This window comes from Vicia villosa, linkage group LG2 (genome assembly GCF_029867415.1).
Source record: "Vicia villosa cultivar HV-30 ecotype Madison, WI linkage group LG2, Vvil1.0, whole genome shotgun sequence".
NCBI lineage: Eukaryota > Viridiplantae > Streptophyta > Magnoliopsida > Fabales > Fabaceae > Vicia > Vicia villosa.
This window is the reverse complement of record NC_081181.1, coordinates 45,798,743-45,815,105: the sequence shown is the minus strand read 5'-3', so window position 1 is coordinate 45,815,105 and position 16,363 is coordinate 45,798,743. Positions and strand designations below refer to the sequence as shown.

At 35.9% G+C, this 16,363-nt stretch overlaps 2 protein-coding genes across 2 annotated transcripts; both read right to left on the bottom strand.

Annotated features, from left to right (window-relative positions):
• Positions 1-7,421: 7,421 nt before the first annotated feature.
• Positions 7,422-10,146, bottom strand: LOC131646131 (uncharacterized). The gene is made up of 7 exons (XM_058916270.1): positions 9,746-10,146; positions 9,407-9,653; positions 9,106-9,318; positions 8,909-9,001; positions 8,736-8,837; positions 7,640-7,963; positions 7,422-7,557 (listed from the first exon to the last, which is right to left on the bottom strand). The coding sequence occupies exons 5-7, from the start codon at positions 8,799-8,801 to the stop codon at positions 7,471-7,473; spliced, it is 477 nt and encodes a 158-aa protein (XP_058772253.1). The 5' UTR covers positions 8,802-8,837; positions 8,909-9,001; positions 9,106-9,318; positions 9,407-9,653; positions 9,746-10,146; the 3' UTR covers positions 7,422-7,470.
• Positions 10,147-12,095: 1,949 nt separating this feature from the next.
• On the bottom strand, positions 12,096-13,748 carry LOC131648975 (uncharacterized). Its single transcript, XM_058918715.1, has one exon. It carries the CDS (start codon positions 13,746-13,748, stop codon positions 12,096-12,098), a length of 1,653 nt encoding a protein of 550 aa, XP_058774698.1.
• Between the last annotated feature and the right edge of the window lie 2,615 nt (positions 13,749-16,363).

The window sequence follows — 16,363 nt, the reverse complement described above, 5'->3', positions numbered from 1 at the left end:
AGAACTCCACAACAAAATGGGGTTGTAGAACGAAAGAATAGAACTCTGCAAGAAATGGCCAGAACCATGATCAATGAAACCAATATGGCTAAGCATTTCTGGGCAGAAGCAATAAACACTGCATGCTATATTCAGAATAGAATCTCTATCAGACCTATTCTAAATAAGACTCCCTATGAATTGTGGAAGAACAGAAAGCCCAACATTTCATATTTCCATCCTTTTGGATGTGTATGCTTTATTCTGAACACTAAAGATCATCTTGGTAAGTTTGATTCCAAAGCACAAAAATGTTTCCTTCTTGGATATTCTGAACGCTCAAAAGGCTACAGAGTATACAATACTGAAACATTGGTTGTAGAAGAATCAATCAATATCAGGTTTGATGATAAGCTTGGTTCTGAAAAACCAAAGCAGTTTGATAATTTTGCAGATTGTGAAATTGACATATCAGAAGTTGTTGAGCCAAGAAGCAACGCATCAGAAGCAGAGCTTCTCAGAAGCAAAGAATCTGAAGATCAAGTATCAGCTTCTCTGGAGGATCTAAGCATATCTGAAGAACCATCTGTCAGAAGATCATCCAGACTCATCTCTGGTCATTCAGAAGATGTCATTCTTGGAAAGAAGGATGATCCAATCAGAACAAGAGCATTCCTTAAGAACAGTGCAGACTGTCAATTAGGTCTTGTATCTTTGATCAAGCCAACTTCTGTTGATCATGCTCTAGAAGATCCAGACTGGATAATTGCAATGCAAGAAGAACTAAATCAGTTTACAAGGAATGATGTTTGGGATCTTGTTCCTAGACCAGATGGATTCAATATAATTGGTACAAAATGGGTCTTCAGAAACAAGCTCAGAATGAGAAGATGAGAAATTCTTACGTATGAGTATCCTTTGATATGAAATTTTTTTTAAGAAGTTCTGATAGAAATCAATTAGAAATTGTGATTCAGTTATTACTAACGTTTCAGTGTCTAAGTTGATTCAGAATCTCTATAAAAGCAAAACAGCTGTAACTGGCTATCCAGATGGTAAACACGTGTTCACTATTCCTGGACAAGCATGCGTGCAGTTGAGGGGACGTCTACTTAGGTAACTGTGCAAATCACGTCTTTTGTCATTATTATCTCTCCTCATGTCACGTAACATTAAATGCTTTTCATCATTTACTCTCTTTCAGTTTTTTTTTATATACTCTTCAAACGTTTCTTTTCCCTCTCATATTTCTCTCTCTCTGCATTCGGTTTCTTTTTCATCTCTCTCTCTTTTCATATCATAAACCCTAGCAGTTTCCAATATCTGAAAATTCATCATGAATCCATCGTCAAGCTCTGGGAATCAAGACAATGATAGGAAACAAAAGAGAAAGGCATCTGCTGAACCAGAAACCAAACCTAAAAGAGTTAGGATCTCCTATGACCCTCTCAAAGTGTATCAACCCCTTGACGGTTCCCGTCAATCACCTCCCTCTTCAAAAACCTCCACCACCTCTTCCTCCTCATTCATCCTCTCGGAACCACCTTCTTCACCATCTGATATCTCCTCTCCTTTAACCCTTCCATCAGATATTTCTTCATCCCTCTCATACCCTTTTCCCACCAGAACACCTAATCCCTATAGTGTTGTTCTTCCCGATTCAAGGTTCACTGTCAACCCTCCAACCCCTACCACTCAAACATATCTGGAGCTTTTACATGCTGATGTAAATGGCTGGTTGGAGATTCTAGGTGCTGCTCACCTTAATCATCTGGATGAGTATGCTACAAACAACCTCTGGAATACCTTTCGTCAGGATTTTCTGGATAAGGCTACAGACACTCAGAGAAGGATTATGTCTGAAGCTCCTGGTGTTCGTGGTCTCCGGTTGGAAGTTGGTGAGAGCAGCCACCACTGTCTCATCAGGAACAGAAGCGTTCTTGAAGAGAAGATACCTGCAGATGAGTTGGAAGAAGAAAATCTCTGCAGAGATATCGTGGTGTGGAAACCCCGGCCTTCTGTGCTCTGGTTTCCTGTGCTGACTGGAGATTTTCAGTGGCTGTTCAACTGGTTCAGAATGAACCCTTCTGAAAAAGCACCTCACATGGTCTTTCCAGTAGTGGTTTATCGTGCTGAAGTTGCTGGTCCTACTCCTCCAACAAACCTAGCAGCTATTCTTCAAGCATTGGAAGATGAAACTTCTGAGCTGCCTGAACCAGAATATGCTAAGGCTCCTTCTGAGTCAGACTCAGATGAGGAAATGGGAGATGCACAAGCTGAAGATCTTCCAGAAGATCACCCTGCTGAGATTGCTGTCCCTCTGGGCAGAAATACTGGTGCTTCTTCTTCTGGTGAAACCTCAGCTCTGATGGAGACCTTGGAAACTCTTCATCAGAATCAAGCTATGCTGGCTTCTCGTTTGGACGCGCAAGAAGCAGCCAATGCTGAGTTTCGTTCCTTCATGACAAGGCAAGCCACAAGCACTGACGGGATTCATGATGTTCTGGCGCGGATTTTGCGTAGGCTAGGATCTTAGTTTTTTGGTCTTTGTAGTTTCCTTTCCTTGTTGCATCTGTTTTCCTGCATTCCTGTCTTGTAAACCTTTTTGATTATCAATGCAAAAGTTTCTTTGCTTTTACATTCCAGTAAATGTTTTCTATTTGTCTTATGCATCTGAATCTTTTTAATATTCTTTTTGATGTTATGACAAAAAGGGGGAGAAGATAAATGATAAATGATTTGATTAAATCTATCAGTTGCTGGGTAAAGGCTCCCACACATTCACTAACAAGAACTGCAAGTTCTATATGGTTTAAGTGTTTTGCAGGTACAGAGAAGTGAAGTGAATCTTCAGAAGCAAACACTAGAAGCAAAACCATAAGAAGCGTTATTCTGTAAAAGGAATAAGCTCTTGGAAACTGAAGCAAGCTGAGTGCTATCAAGCTTCAGAGATCAGAAGCAAGAAAGAAGAATGAATCAGAAGCACTGATAATAGAATTTGAATATCATTGTCTATCTTGTTCTGACAAAATTCTATTTGCTCTGATACATATAATGTTATGGCTCTGATACATTATTTGCTCTGATACATTATATCAGCCTATATGGCTCTGATACATATAATGTGTTCAAACATACATTTTATATTCTAACTCGTTCATGCTGACTTTTGTCGTTTAGTTTTTGTTCTGTAACATTTCAGGATGTAAAGATGCTCTGATGATGCTCTGGTACATTCAACAATGTTCTGATACAAATCTAGCATGAAGTGATGATTGGTAGACATTCAAAGTTCTGAAGCTGTCCTGAATGGAAGCAGAAATCAGAAGATGTGAATGTTCTAAAAGATCCAGAAAACTCAAGTTCTGAAGCTGTCCTGAATGGAAGCAGAAGTCAGAAGCTGTGAATGTTCTGAAGATCAAAGAAATTCAAGTTCTGAAGCTGTCCACGATGGAAGCAGGAATCAGAAGCTGTGAGTGTTCTAAGGATCTAAAGAAATTCAAGTTCTGAAGCTGTCCAATGGAAGCAGAAGTCAGAAGCTATGAATTCTCTGAAGGCAGAAGCTTATATGATCGTCTCTACCGAAATAATCAGGGAAGTCTTTTATCAAAGTTCTTCGAGTATTTATTTCAGGGGGAGATTATTTATCTCAGGGGGAGATTGTTAATCTCAGGGGGAGACTTATTCATATGCTTATGCTATAGCTGTGTAATTTGTCTTTTGCCGTCTACTCTTTCTGATCGCAAATTCATATCATTTATATATGTTTTTGTCATCATCAAAAAGGGGGAGATTGTTAGAACAAGATTTGTTCTTATCAATTATCTTAGTTTTGATGATAACAATAATATGAATTTTGCTTAAGATAATATGGTACTCTAATCCAATGCAATTTCCCTTTCAGGAAATATATAAAGAGTACGCATAATTCAGCGCTCAGAAGTTGTGTCTCAAATGGTTCAGCATGCAACATCAGAACATGGTCTGGCAAGACATCAGAAGATGGTCGAAGCAGAATCAGAACATGGGTCTATGGAAGCATCAGAAGAACATGAGATCAGAAGCACTGAAGATCAGAAGATGGTATCACGCAACAGAAGCACTTCAAGGTCAGAAGATCAGAAGATGCTATGCACCAAGTTGTTTGACTCTGATGATATTCAAACGTCGTATTCACAAACATCAGATCAGAAGGAAGTACACGTGGCAGACTACGCTGACTGACAAAAGGAACGTTAAAGCTACTAAAGGCTACGTCAGTAGACACAGCGTGAACAAGGCTCGAGGTAGTTGACAAAAGCGTATAACATTAAATGCGATGCTGTACGGAACACGCAAAGCATTAAATGCATTCAACGGTCATCTTCTCAACGCCTATAAATATGAAGTTCTGATGAGAAGCAAGGTTAATGATTCTGCACCAAAACAACTTATATCAAACTTGCTGAAACGCTGTTCAAATCTAAACTCAGAATCTTCATCTTCATCAAAGCTCACTACATTGCTGTTGTAATATCTTAGTGAGATTAAGCTTAAACGTTAAGAGAAATATCACAGTTGTGATTATCGCTTTTAAGAAGCATTTGTAATACTCTTAGAATTACATTAAGTTGTAAGGAACTAGAGTGATCGTGTGATCAGTATACTCTAGGAAGTCTTGGCAGTTGGCTGAGCAGTTTGTAACTAGAGTGATCAGGTTGATCAGTAGACTCTAGAGGAAGTCTTAGGAGTGAACTAAGCCTAGAGTGATCGTGTTGATCAGTAGACTCTAGAAAAGTCTTAGAGGGTATCTAAGCAGTTGTTCCTGGAGTGATCAGTGTGTGATCAGAAGACTCTGGAAGACTTAGTTGCGGACTAAGTGGAAAACCATTGTAATCCGTGCGATTAGTGGATTAAATCCTCAGTTGAGGTAAATCATCTCTGCGGGGGTGGACTGGAGTAGCTTCGTTAACAGCGAACCAGGATAAAAATAATTGTGCAATTTATTTTTATCGTCCAAGATTTAAAGTCACACTTATTCAATCCCCCCCTTTCTAAGTGTTTTTCTATCCTTCAGAATTGAGACACAATTTTCATTGGATATTGTCATAGGGATTATTTGAAGATGATTGAAACCTTTGATTGACTTCCTGGGGATTTTTAGGGTTTCCCAAATGTGATCCCTGATTTTGGTCCCTGATAGTTCAAAACCCTAATCTGATGATTTGCAATTTCACTGTTGATCATTCCTTGTGTAAGAGATGTTCCGAGCCAATGGATTAGGTCAAAATGATGCACTTGGGGTCTTGATATCATGTCCCAAGTCATTATGTCAAATTCTGAGTAAAAGTCAAGAGTATGTTGTCTTCAGTCAAAACCCTAATTCAGTCGATTCAGAGCCTTTGAGCTTGTTGAAATGAATCTCTGAGGACCAAATATTGATTGTAGATGAAGATGATTCATTTGAGATGAAGGGAGAACAAAACCCTAATTGACTGTTTCTTGCACTGATGAGTGATCTCTTGATTAAACCCTGCTGAGCACAAGTAACAAACACAAGCTATGCAATTTGTTAGAGATGCAAATGATGCATATGCAAATGATATGAGGTGGTATCTTAGGTCAAAAATTGGGGTATGACAGTACTATCACCCCATCACCAACTGGAAGCCTCTGGAAGAGAAGCAGTTTGTGGATGAACTTGAAGAAGAAAATCCTTTGGCAATTGTTGTGTGGAAGCCACATCCATACAAAGTTTTGACTAGAGATTTTCAGGCCTTGTTCAACTGGTTCAGGGAGAACCCTTCTGAAAAGGCTCCTGAAATGGTATACCCAGAAGTTGAGTATCCTCCAGAACCTGAGACTCCTACTGCTCCAGAGAATCTGACTGCAATTCTTAAAGGCCTAGAACATCCTGTTGAAGATATTCCTGTTGAGGAAAATCATGAAGATGTTCTGATGGTTGAATTTGATGCAAATCATCCTGTTCTGGATAACAGTTTTGATGCTGCTTCTGCTGGTTCTTCTGTTTCTGTTCTGGTGAACACTATGAAGGAGCTCCAACAGAATCAAGCTAACTTGGCTAGTTGTCTGGACAAGCACGAGGACACCCATGCTGAGTTCAGATCCTTTATGAACACTCAAGAAGAAGCTACTAAGAAGCAAGTTGCGGACACTTCTGAGATTAAGAACCTTCTGGCCGTCTTAGCTTCTAAGTTTAGCTAGTCGTAGTCTGTCTTGTGTCTTAGTTTGTTTTCTTTGTTTCTGCATCTGCTTGAATTGCATCTGCTTCTGTATTATTATCTTCTGATTCTAATTAATGAAATATTATCTTTTTCTTTCTTCACTCTGTGTGTCTTTTTCATCTAAATCTTTTATCTTTTTTGATGTTATGACAAAAAGGGGGAGAAATGTGATAATTGACTTGATTTATAATATCAGTTGATGGGCTTAAGTATCAACATTCCTAACAAATATATTGCAAGTTTTCTGTCTTTGATAGTTTTTGCAGGAATGAGATATTCTGGACAAAGCTCAAAATGAGAAGCAAATACATGGGAAAAGCAATTCTAAAGCTCTTAAAGATTTGAAGCAAGCTGAGTGCTCTGAAGCTTCAAGTCCAGAAGCAAGAAATGTTGTGATCAAACCCAGAAGCTCAAATGCATGTAGTCTCAAAGTTCTGATGGATCAGATACATAGAAGACTGAAGACATAAAGAGTTCTGAAACAAGTGATCACAAAGAGAAATTCAAACACTAAAAGAAAATTAGCGAATTACGACGGTTCATTTTAGAAGGTTACGACGGTTAGAACCGTCACAATGTGCGCATTATGACGGTTGTAATTCTGTCCTAAAAACGTGTGTCGCGGGACTGCATTGCGACGGTTGTCAAAACCGTTATACCAACTGTCGTTCTATGTTACGACGGTTTGGGAACTGTCGTTTAATGATAATTGCGACGGTTACCAACAGTCGGGAAATGTCGTTTGTTTTTTGTTTTTAATTGTGACGGTTTCAAACTGTCGTGTGTGTGACATTGTGACTGTTCAAACCGTCGTAATTTTGATATAAAATTTTTTAATATATTTTTCATGGTAACGGTTTAAAGCGCCATTAATTATTAAATTTTTACTTTTAATAACAGTTTAAACCATTATTAATTTTAATCTATAGTATTTTTTAAATATTTTTTATTTTAATTATAATCTATTGAAATATTTTTAAATTCAGTATTATTTTTTTCTTTAAATTATTTTTATTTATGTTATTATTATTTTGTAATATTTTTTATTTGATTTTCTATCACTTTTAAACGTAGTAAAATTAATTTCAATACAAAAACATGTAATATCAAATAAACATTTGTGATATTAAAAAAATGTGAGTTCCATAATCATGTCATGTAATACAAAAAACCGAAAAACATATCAAATCCTAATCTTATAATAATAAGATTCATAGTGCCAAAAATACATAGGAAAATTTATAATCTAATTAATTCATAGCAACGTCTAATTTGTCCTTCTTGATGATCCATTATCTGCAATTCGGTAGCTAGACTCAAAAGAACGTCTACCATCAGCGGGTGATTCCAATCCCTGAAAGAAAAAAAGTATTAAAATAATATTATTTAAAATAATACTCATGAACTTTAATTTTAAATGCATCAAAATAATATACCTGTCTTCCACTAGAATTTTGCATTTGCCTTAAGCGTTCAATTTCCTCTATCATAGCATTGTCCCTTTGCTTTAAGAATGCGACTGCCTCCATCAATTCATCAATTTTTGAATTCTTTTCTTTAAGTGCATTAATTTCTTCTTGCATTTCCTTTATTTTTTCATTTTCTTCCAAAGAAGTCGCCGATCTCGTAGATCTATTAATTTGAGACGGCGTAACTCCAAGTCCCATACTACGAACATATCCAGGATGTTCTTTTCCAAATACTTTCTGAAATGCCTCATTTTCAGACACAGAATCCTTAATTGCAGCTTGTAATTTTTCCTACACATGCAAAAGAGAAAATTGAGCTACACAGAATCACTCTAAGATAATAATACTACTATTTTTTTTAGCCCATGGCATCTTGTAGATCCATTTTTGTCAGCAGTATCTATTCAGTGAAATTCTACTTAAGCTCATTGCAACTCAAGACTAATCAGCAAAAAGTGGATGAAACCAATGTTTAATAATGATGACACAGTAACGGCAGCATGTTGATACAGCACGGCAGCATGTTGATATGGGTGGCTGATGAAACAATACAAGTTTACACAGCACGGCAGCATGTTTACAAACACTGGATGTCAATATGAACTAAGAACTTTGGCTGATGAAACAATACAAGTATAATAGAATTTAATAAATAGTTTTACTAAATGCTTGTATATGATCTTGGCCTTGAGGTACTATGCAGTGCACTTTTTTAGATGTAGTAGTAATATATACATACAATATGTGTGACTGTTTTATATAATTCATCCCATTGCCAAACGGGATTTTGCTACTCTCTTCAATACTTTTTACTTTCTTTTCTTGGCACTGTTCTCTCTGATTCAAAAAGTTTCTAAACCATGATGGTGTCTATATAGAATGTAACTTGATATGATATTGTATTTAAATGGAAGCTAGAGAAATATGATGTGGCTCGGGCTTGGTATGTTATGCTTTCAGGTCTTCAAGTTGATCCTTTTGGGCAATAGCACATTTACAACTCATGTAGTAGGCTGTTGAAATTTATATTAAATTCTATAATATAAAATTAACTTGTACTTACATTATTGTGGTATGCATCTTCATTGACAAAAGACCCGTCTGATTTTTTATGTGAAACTGCATACATTTCTCCTCTGCTATATGATCGCCCATCTCTCACTTCCTATAAATAAGAACAAATGTTAATTATTTGTACTTCAGGCATACAATTAGAATATATAGATTTAGACATACCAACTCATGTTGCTTCCTTACAAGCGACTTAGATCCAAGTGTATGCGGAATCTTCAATTTTCCTCTATTTTGGGCATTTTTTGTTGCTATTCTCTACATTGGTAACAAATAAAAACACACGTTATAGATAAGGATAAAATAGAATGCATTAGTTATATATTAAAAATACAATTATAAGCGTAAAACACTGATATTACCTGCGTTTTTTCTTTCCGCCTATATTGAACAAAAAGGGTCCAATCGTTTTCCGTAATGCCTTGGCATTTTGGATAATGTTTAAGATTTTCCTCCAAAGTGAGATCCCATTTATAAAATTTATGGAACAAGTGATGTCGACCATCCTTCCATTTCTTCCCAGCAGAAGCAAGTATGTAATCTTTGTCACGCGCATCATCAACAACAAAATGGCCCTAATCACAAAAATAAAAATTAATTGACAAAGCAAATAATAATCACCATGAAATTTATTTAAAAAATGTAATTGTTTATTAATTCCACCTTTATCTTCGTATCATAAAACTTTGTTTTTTATCCATTGGAATAGCCTTCCAGCTCTCGAACATTATGGGAAAGTCTTTATACATTCTGACAAGTGTACCCAAATACCCTGCTAACAAACGAGCAGCTGATCCTACTGCACAATGACTCTTATCCCATTCAAGTATTATCCATGTTCCATCAAACTCTGAGTTCGCAACCAAGTCTTTCACACATAAACAGGTCTTTGAAACATAACCATCCTCATCTATCACATAAAAAGTAAACAAATTAATGTCATAACTCAACTTCGTAATAAATTTAAATTATTTATAGATACTTTAACCTTAAATTACTTACTAATAACATTTACATCCCAATACTCAGAACTAGCCACTTGAACAACATCTTCAGTCTCATCTCCTACCACAACATCTTCAGTCTCATCTCCTACCACAACATCTTCAGCCTCATCTCCTACCACACCATCTTCACCCTCATCTCCTACCACACCATCTTCACCCTCATCTCCTACCACAATATTTTCAGTATTATCTCCTACAACAACATCTCCATCCTCATCTTCTACCACTAAATCTTCTGCAGTTTGGATTGGCGGAGGCGTTATTGTAGTTTGGATTGGCGGAGGGGTTATTGTAGTTTGGACTGGAGAAGGGGTTATTGATGATTTTCTAGTTGTCGTTGAACGTAGGCGCTTCTTATTTACTTCAAGCTCTCCAGGTTGTACAAACCTCGGACGACCCTTCACAGACTAAATAAAATGCATTAGTGAGTATCAATCAACAATCCATATAATTAATTTGTAAGAATCTCATACATTAATTAGGGATAAGCAACAAAAAGCATAAGTCTCACACGAGTTACAAACAAACTAGACTTCTAACTATAAAAAAACTGTATCTTAATTATTGTCATCATTTTCCGCTGAAGTTCCAAGATCATCATTAGAAAAAATTTGTTCCAAATTTTGTGATGGATATGGCTCAATGGGTGTCATAATTTCATCATTTCCACCCATGTCATACAAGTCTCTTGGCTTCAAATGAACAGGTATGCTCCATCCTTGCTCACTCTCATCATCCACATAAAAAACCATCTGAGCTTCTGACGCTTGAATGTATGGCTCATTATCTTCATGTTCCCCAATATGTAGTAGTCTTGCAAAGTTTATAGAGGTAAAACCCAACTTATCTATCTTAATGCCTCTTGGGTTTGTGGTATTAGCCCATTCACATTTAAACATGGGCACTGTGAAGCCATCGTAGGAAAGCACAATAATGTCTATCAATCTTCCATAGTAAGGGACCCCTCCAAATCTCATTTGGGTATCACTATTGCTTGAATAACTCTGTGTCCCAAACATGCCAAAAACTCCACTATTTTGAGTTTTTAAAGAATTGTCTCGTTCCAACGTTCGAAACTTGAATCCATTGACATTGAACGCGGTAAACCTTTTAACTTTATCAAAAGGGCCATAAGCAAGGCTAATGAGAACATCTTTATCTACTCCATCAATGTTGTCAAGATTGTTGCAAATCTATACACGATATAACATCCAATTAGTTTGGTTATTATTAAAAATCAATTCCATATAAAAATTTATTTTTGTAAGAAAACTCACTCGATTGCGGAACCAATGAGCAAACTCTCTATGAACCTTCTTGTCTATCTCAGTAGCACTTCTTTGACTACGCCTCATTTGGTTCTGAGTAATACTTTGAAACTGCCTATTTGGATATTCGTTATTAGATGTAAAAAAAATCTTAATAGTGTAGATGAAACAACTTAAATGGAATAAAACTACTTACTTTAGATAGTCGTCAACTATTGGACAATTCGTTAAAACGTGTCTATGAGCCTGCAACTTCTCAATTGGTGTTAGGGTGTAATATGAAGATCTACCCACAGGTTTTCCAATTCTAGGAAATAATTCTGCTACACGTGAACCTGTTTGGATATCACCAATAGGGTCATCATCTACACGTCCAGGTTGATTCCATCTAGTCTCAATGTTTTCTAGATATCTTGAACAAAATGTGAGAATCTCTTCAAAATGGTATCCTTCGGCAATAGACCCTTCTGGATTTGCCTTATTACGTACATATGATTTAAGTTTTCCCAAGTACCTGTTGTTGAACCACAAGAGTATCAGTTAAAAAAATTTCAACTTTCTAAATTGGTAACATTAGAACAAAATCACACAGTTTACCTTTCAACAGGATACATCCATCGATAATGAACAGGACCACCAAGTTTAACTTCTTCAACAAGGTGAACAACCAAGTGAACCATAACCGTGAAGAACGAGGGAGGAAATAACATTTCCATGTGGCATAAAGTGAGGACTATTTGGTTTTGCAATTTTTCCAAGTCTTCAAGATTCAATACCTTAGCACATAATTGTCTAAAGAATGAGCACAACTCAATCAAAACTGCTGAAATCTCATAAGGTAATGTTGTACGAAATGGCTAATGGTAGAAGTTGTTCCATTAATATATGACAATCATGACTCTTCATCATTCCATTCACCTTGAGATTTACCAAGTCAATGCATCTAGAAATGTTGCTTGAATAACCATCAGGCACCTTAATATTCCTTAAAGTTGTTAAAAAGTTCCTTTTATCTTTACCCGTTAAACTAAAGGTTGCCGGAGAAATTCTACCATTTTCATCTGGCCAAAGATCAGGTCATATGCCCATATTTTGAAGGTCTTCTCTAGCTTTATAATGGTCTTTACTCTTTTGTCTATCATTTAGTAAAGTAAATAGGACATTATCGCACACATTTTTCTCAATATGCATCGGATCAAGATTATGGCGCAGAAGATTATCCTTCCAATACGGAAGTTCAAAAAATATGCTTTTCTTTTTCCATTGTTGAGGATGACCTTGGGTAGGATCACAATGTGTACTATCACCTTCTATAGGTTGTCCCTCACGTGTTCTTTTTACCGATTTTTCTTTCACTGGCTTTTTACCAAAGATGACCTCAAGATCTTTAACTTGTTCAAAAACTTCATATCCAGATAATTTTCTCGGTGGACTCCGCATTTCTTGTTCACCATTAAAGCGAATCCTGTTCAATCTAAACCTGTGTCTTCGGTCAAGGAAACGGCGATGACCCATAAAACACCATTTACGGCTAGCTTTAAGACGGAGAGGTGTAGTTTGAAAGTTACACGACGGGCAAGCAAGTCCCGTGTATGTGTTCCACCCAGAAAGTGAACCCAAACCTGGAAAGTCACTAATTGTCCACATCAAGTTTGCATGCAACTTGAACATCTCTTTATTAAAAGAATCGTATGTATCTACACCATCTGTCCATAACTCTTTCAGCTCTTTGACTAAGGGTTGTAAGTAGACATCAATACTATTTCCTGATGCTTCTTTATCGGGAATTATCATTGACATTATAAATGATGTTTGCTTCATGCAAACCCATGGAGGAGTGTTATATGGAATAAGAATAACTGGCCAAATACTATTGTTTGTACTCATCACACCAAAAGGATTAAATCCATCACTAGCCAATGCAAGACGCACATTTCGTGGATCTGATGAAAACCAAGTATGTGTCAAGTCAAATTTCTTCCAAGCTTCTGAATCTCTAGGATGCCTCAACATTCCATCAATGTTAATATCTGTTGCATGCCATCTCATATCCTCGGCCATCTTTGATGACAAAAATAATCTCTGTAATCGAGGCTTTAATGGAAAATAACGAAGAACCTTGGCAGGAATTTTTTTCTTTTTCTTGTTAACAGAGACCTCTTCATTTTTTTTCCATTTTGAAGTGTTGCAATTTTTGCAAGTCTCCCTCTCTTCATCTTCTCCCCAATAAAGCATACAACCGTTTGGACATGCGGGTATCTTTACATAGTTCAAACCAAGTTTTGTGATTGATTTCTTGGCTTCATAGAACGAACTTGGAATGTTTGCATATTCAAATGCATCTTTTATTAACTCTAAAATCATTGTCATTGCCTTCTCACTCAATCCACATAAACACTTGATATGGTATAACTTAACCAAAAAAGATAGTCTTGAGTATCGTCTACACCCTTCATATAAAGGTTTTTCTCCTTCTCTAGCCAATTCATAGTACTCCTTGGATTCTTTCGTTTCCTGAGTTGCACTTGGCATCACATAATCTTCTTGGTCAATCTCCAAATTTGACGCAGATGGTATTTCATTAGCACGATTCCTATCAACTCCAAATGCATCGTTAATCATGTTTTGAATAGAATCTTCGACAGTAATAGTATCTTCAACCATATTTGGAGTAGTACTAGGGGAGATAGTACTAGGTAGTACAAAGGACTCTCCATGATGAATCCACATGATGTATCCTTGCGGAAATGGTGACCACATTAAGTGGTCGAACATGTCACTCCTACTCTTTGATTTTCGGAAACCGCAACGTTTACAAGGACATATTACTACGTCGTTTTCTTTTAGACCTTTAAATGCAAAATCAATAAATTCTCGTATCCCCTTCTGATACGCAATTGAAGATTGTGGCTTAGTAATCCACGACTTATCTATTTCTTCAAAAAATAAAAAAAATAGATATTATATCATATGTTGAGGAGCTCTAATACTATTTAATAAAAAATAACTCATCACATGTTTGCATAAATGGAAAAACATGAAATGGAACATAAATGATATTTATTTAAAAACATGAAATAGAAAAAAATGACGGGTTTATGAATAATATTGGTCTATTAGTATAAATATTAACAAAATAAGATAATTAAAAGAGAAAAGAATAGGACAAAAGTAGTAGTATCAACCTTTTGAGTTATAAATGTCATGCAATTCTTGAAACCTGGTCACATAACTTAACCAAACAATGGCTTTTAAAACACTAATGATTTTAAGTGTTTTCATTATTCAAAGTTCATCTCTTGTGCATGATCATGTTTCTATTTCCACTCATGATGAGTGGATTCAACATTATGGAAAAGTGTATGAGAATAGTGAAGTGAAGTTGAAGCGGATGAGCATATTCAAAGAAAATGTCAAGTTCATTCAAGCTTTCAATGCAGAGAATCACAGGTCTTTCAAACTTGCCATTAACCAATATGCTGACCTCACAAACGAGGAGTTTGTAGCAACCAAAACCAACTTTAAAGACTACCACCATTCTTCAAAGGCAACCATAACAAGTGTCTCCCATTTCAAATATGAAAATGTAACTTCAGTTCCTACATCTCTTCTTATTATACTCACCATGCAATTCAAGGGTTTGATTTTCTTCGCAACAGAAATTCACCTTTTACATATTTCAGGCCGGTGTCTATGTCTAAGATCTCGAAGTGTGCTTTTTATTGTTAACCTAACGTTTTCTTACGTATTCAGCTAGCCCTAGATACCAAAAAAAAACACAAACACAGTCAATGGCTCATGTCCTAGTGTTACTGATTTTCTGCGTTCTGTCTTGTTGTATGTGTAATAATGTTATAGATACAAGTGATATTTTCTTTACTTTTTGAGTATACTGGTATAGCAGCATTACTCCTATGGCATAAACAGGGACAACATGTCTCGTGAAATGAAAATGTACTTCGTCCTGCACTATGTTTTCCTTTTGATATTGAATCATATTAAACTTCACTTTAACTACATCTCTAGACAGATTCAGCTTCATTAATTTTCATTCTCATATAATTATTTGTTTAAATGGAATATTGAATAGTGTGGAATCAAGGGTTGGCTCCAACAAAAACTGAATGAAAAGTGAACTAAAAGCAAGGCTGAAACTGAATGAAATGCAATTAAGCAGCCCAAAAGATAATCCGCGGTCGGTATTAGTGATAATAGGGTTTGGCCTTTGAGATGTTTATGGCTCAAGTCTGTAATATATTTTGTACTTCTGCCAAGTTTTTACAGATCTCTTTGAAGTTCTGCCAAATTTAGAATCTATGGCTAAAATTAAGAGTTTCATAAAAAAGTTCTATCTCAACATCAAGGCGTGGTATTTTTTTACAACATACTGGGTAGACAATTTCAGTTGTGATTTTCACATAGAAGAGCAAAGTGTGATATCTCATCACTTAACAAAAGCAATACGCGAGATTTTTCAATAGATAGAACTTGAATTACAAGATATCACACTTTATTCATGTTAAAATCACACTTGAAATAAATTTCATTCTCAGAATAGACCTACTTAAGAATTCTTGCTTGTGATGACTAAATAACTCATTCACACATGTTGTCTTTATGATTGCAATGAAATTATGGCTACTGAAGTGAAGTTGTGGTAGAGATTATAGCTTTACGAAACTCAATTCAACAATAGAGATCATCCCTTCAAATCTAGCTCATCTATTTTACCACACTATTCTAACACCAATACACACCATAGTGCATCTAAAAAAGCTACAGAAAACTAAACATGTGCTTACCTAATTCATTTTTCACTAAATCCATCATAATCACCTGTTCTGTTCTGATAATTTGTTTCTCTTGATATGCAAATTGTGTAGTTGATGTGGTCCTGCACAAAGATGTGGTCACCATATATATATGTGGGACTATATAAATGTGACATTTCTGCTAGTTGTTTCCAGAATGCAGTTTCTGTCTTTTGTTGTTACTATCTATTGGAGCTCATCAATTTAGCTTAATTTTTCCAAATTCATTGTTGCAGTACCTTACGTACTATATCTATTTCTTCTAATCTTTTAGAGCTGACTCAAAAGTTAGTGGTTAACTCATGCAATTTAGTGTTAATTAGCTTCTTGCTAAACTATAAATTTAAAATAGATATTTCAATCATGTTCTATCTAAGGGATCCAAACTGCAACATGTAGTCACCATATATATTGCATTCTAAGCGATTCAATTCTGCAAACTTTATGTAATTTATTTTTATTGATTGTATTGTATTGTACTGCAGGACATAAATCAACTACACAAAGATGTGGTCAAACTATTAACACACTTCA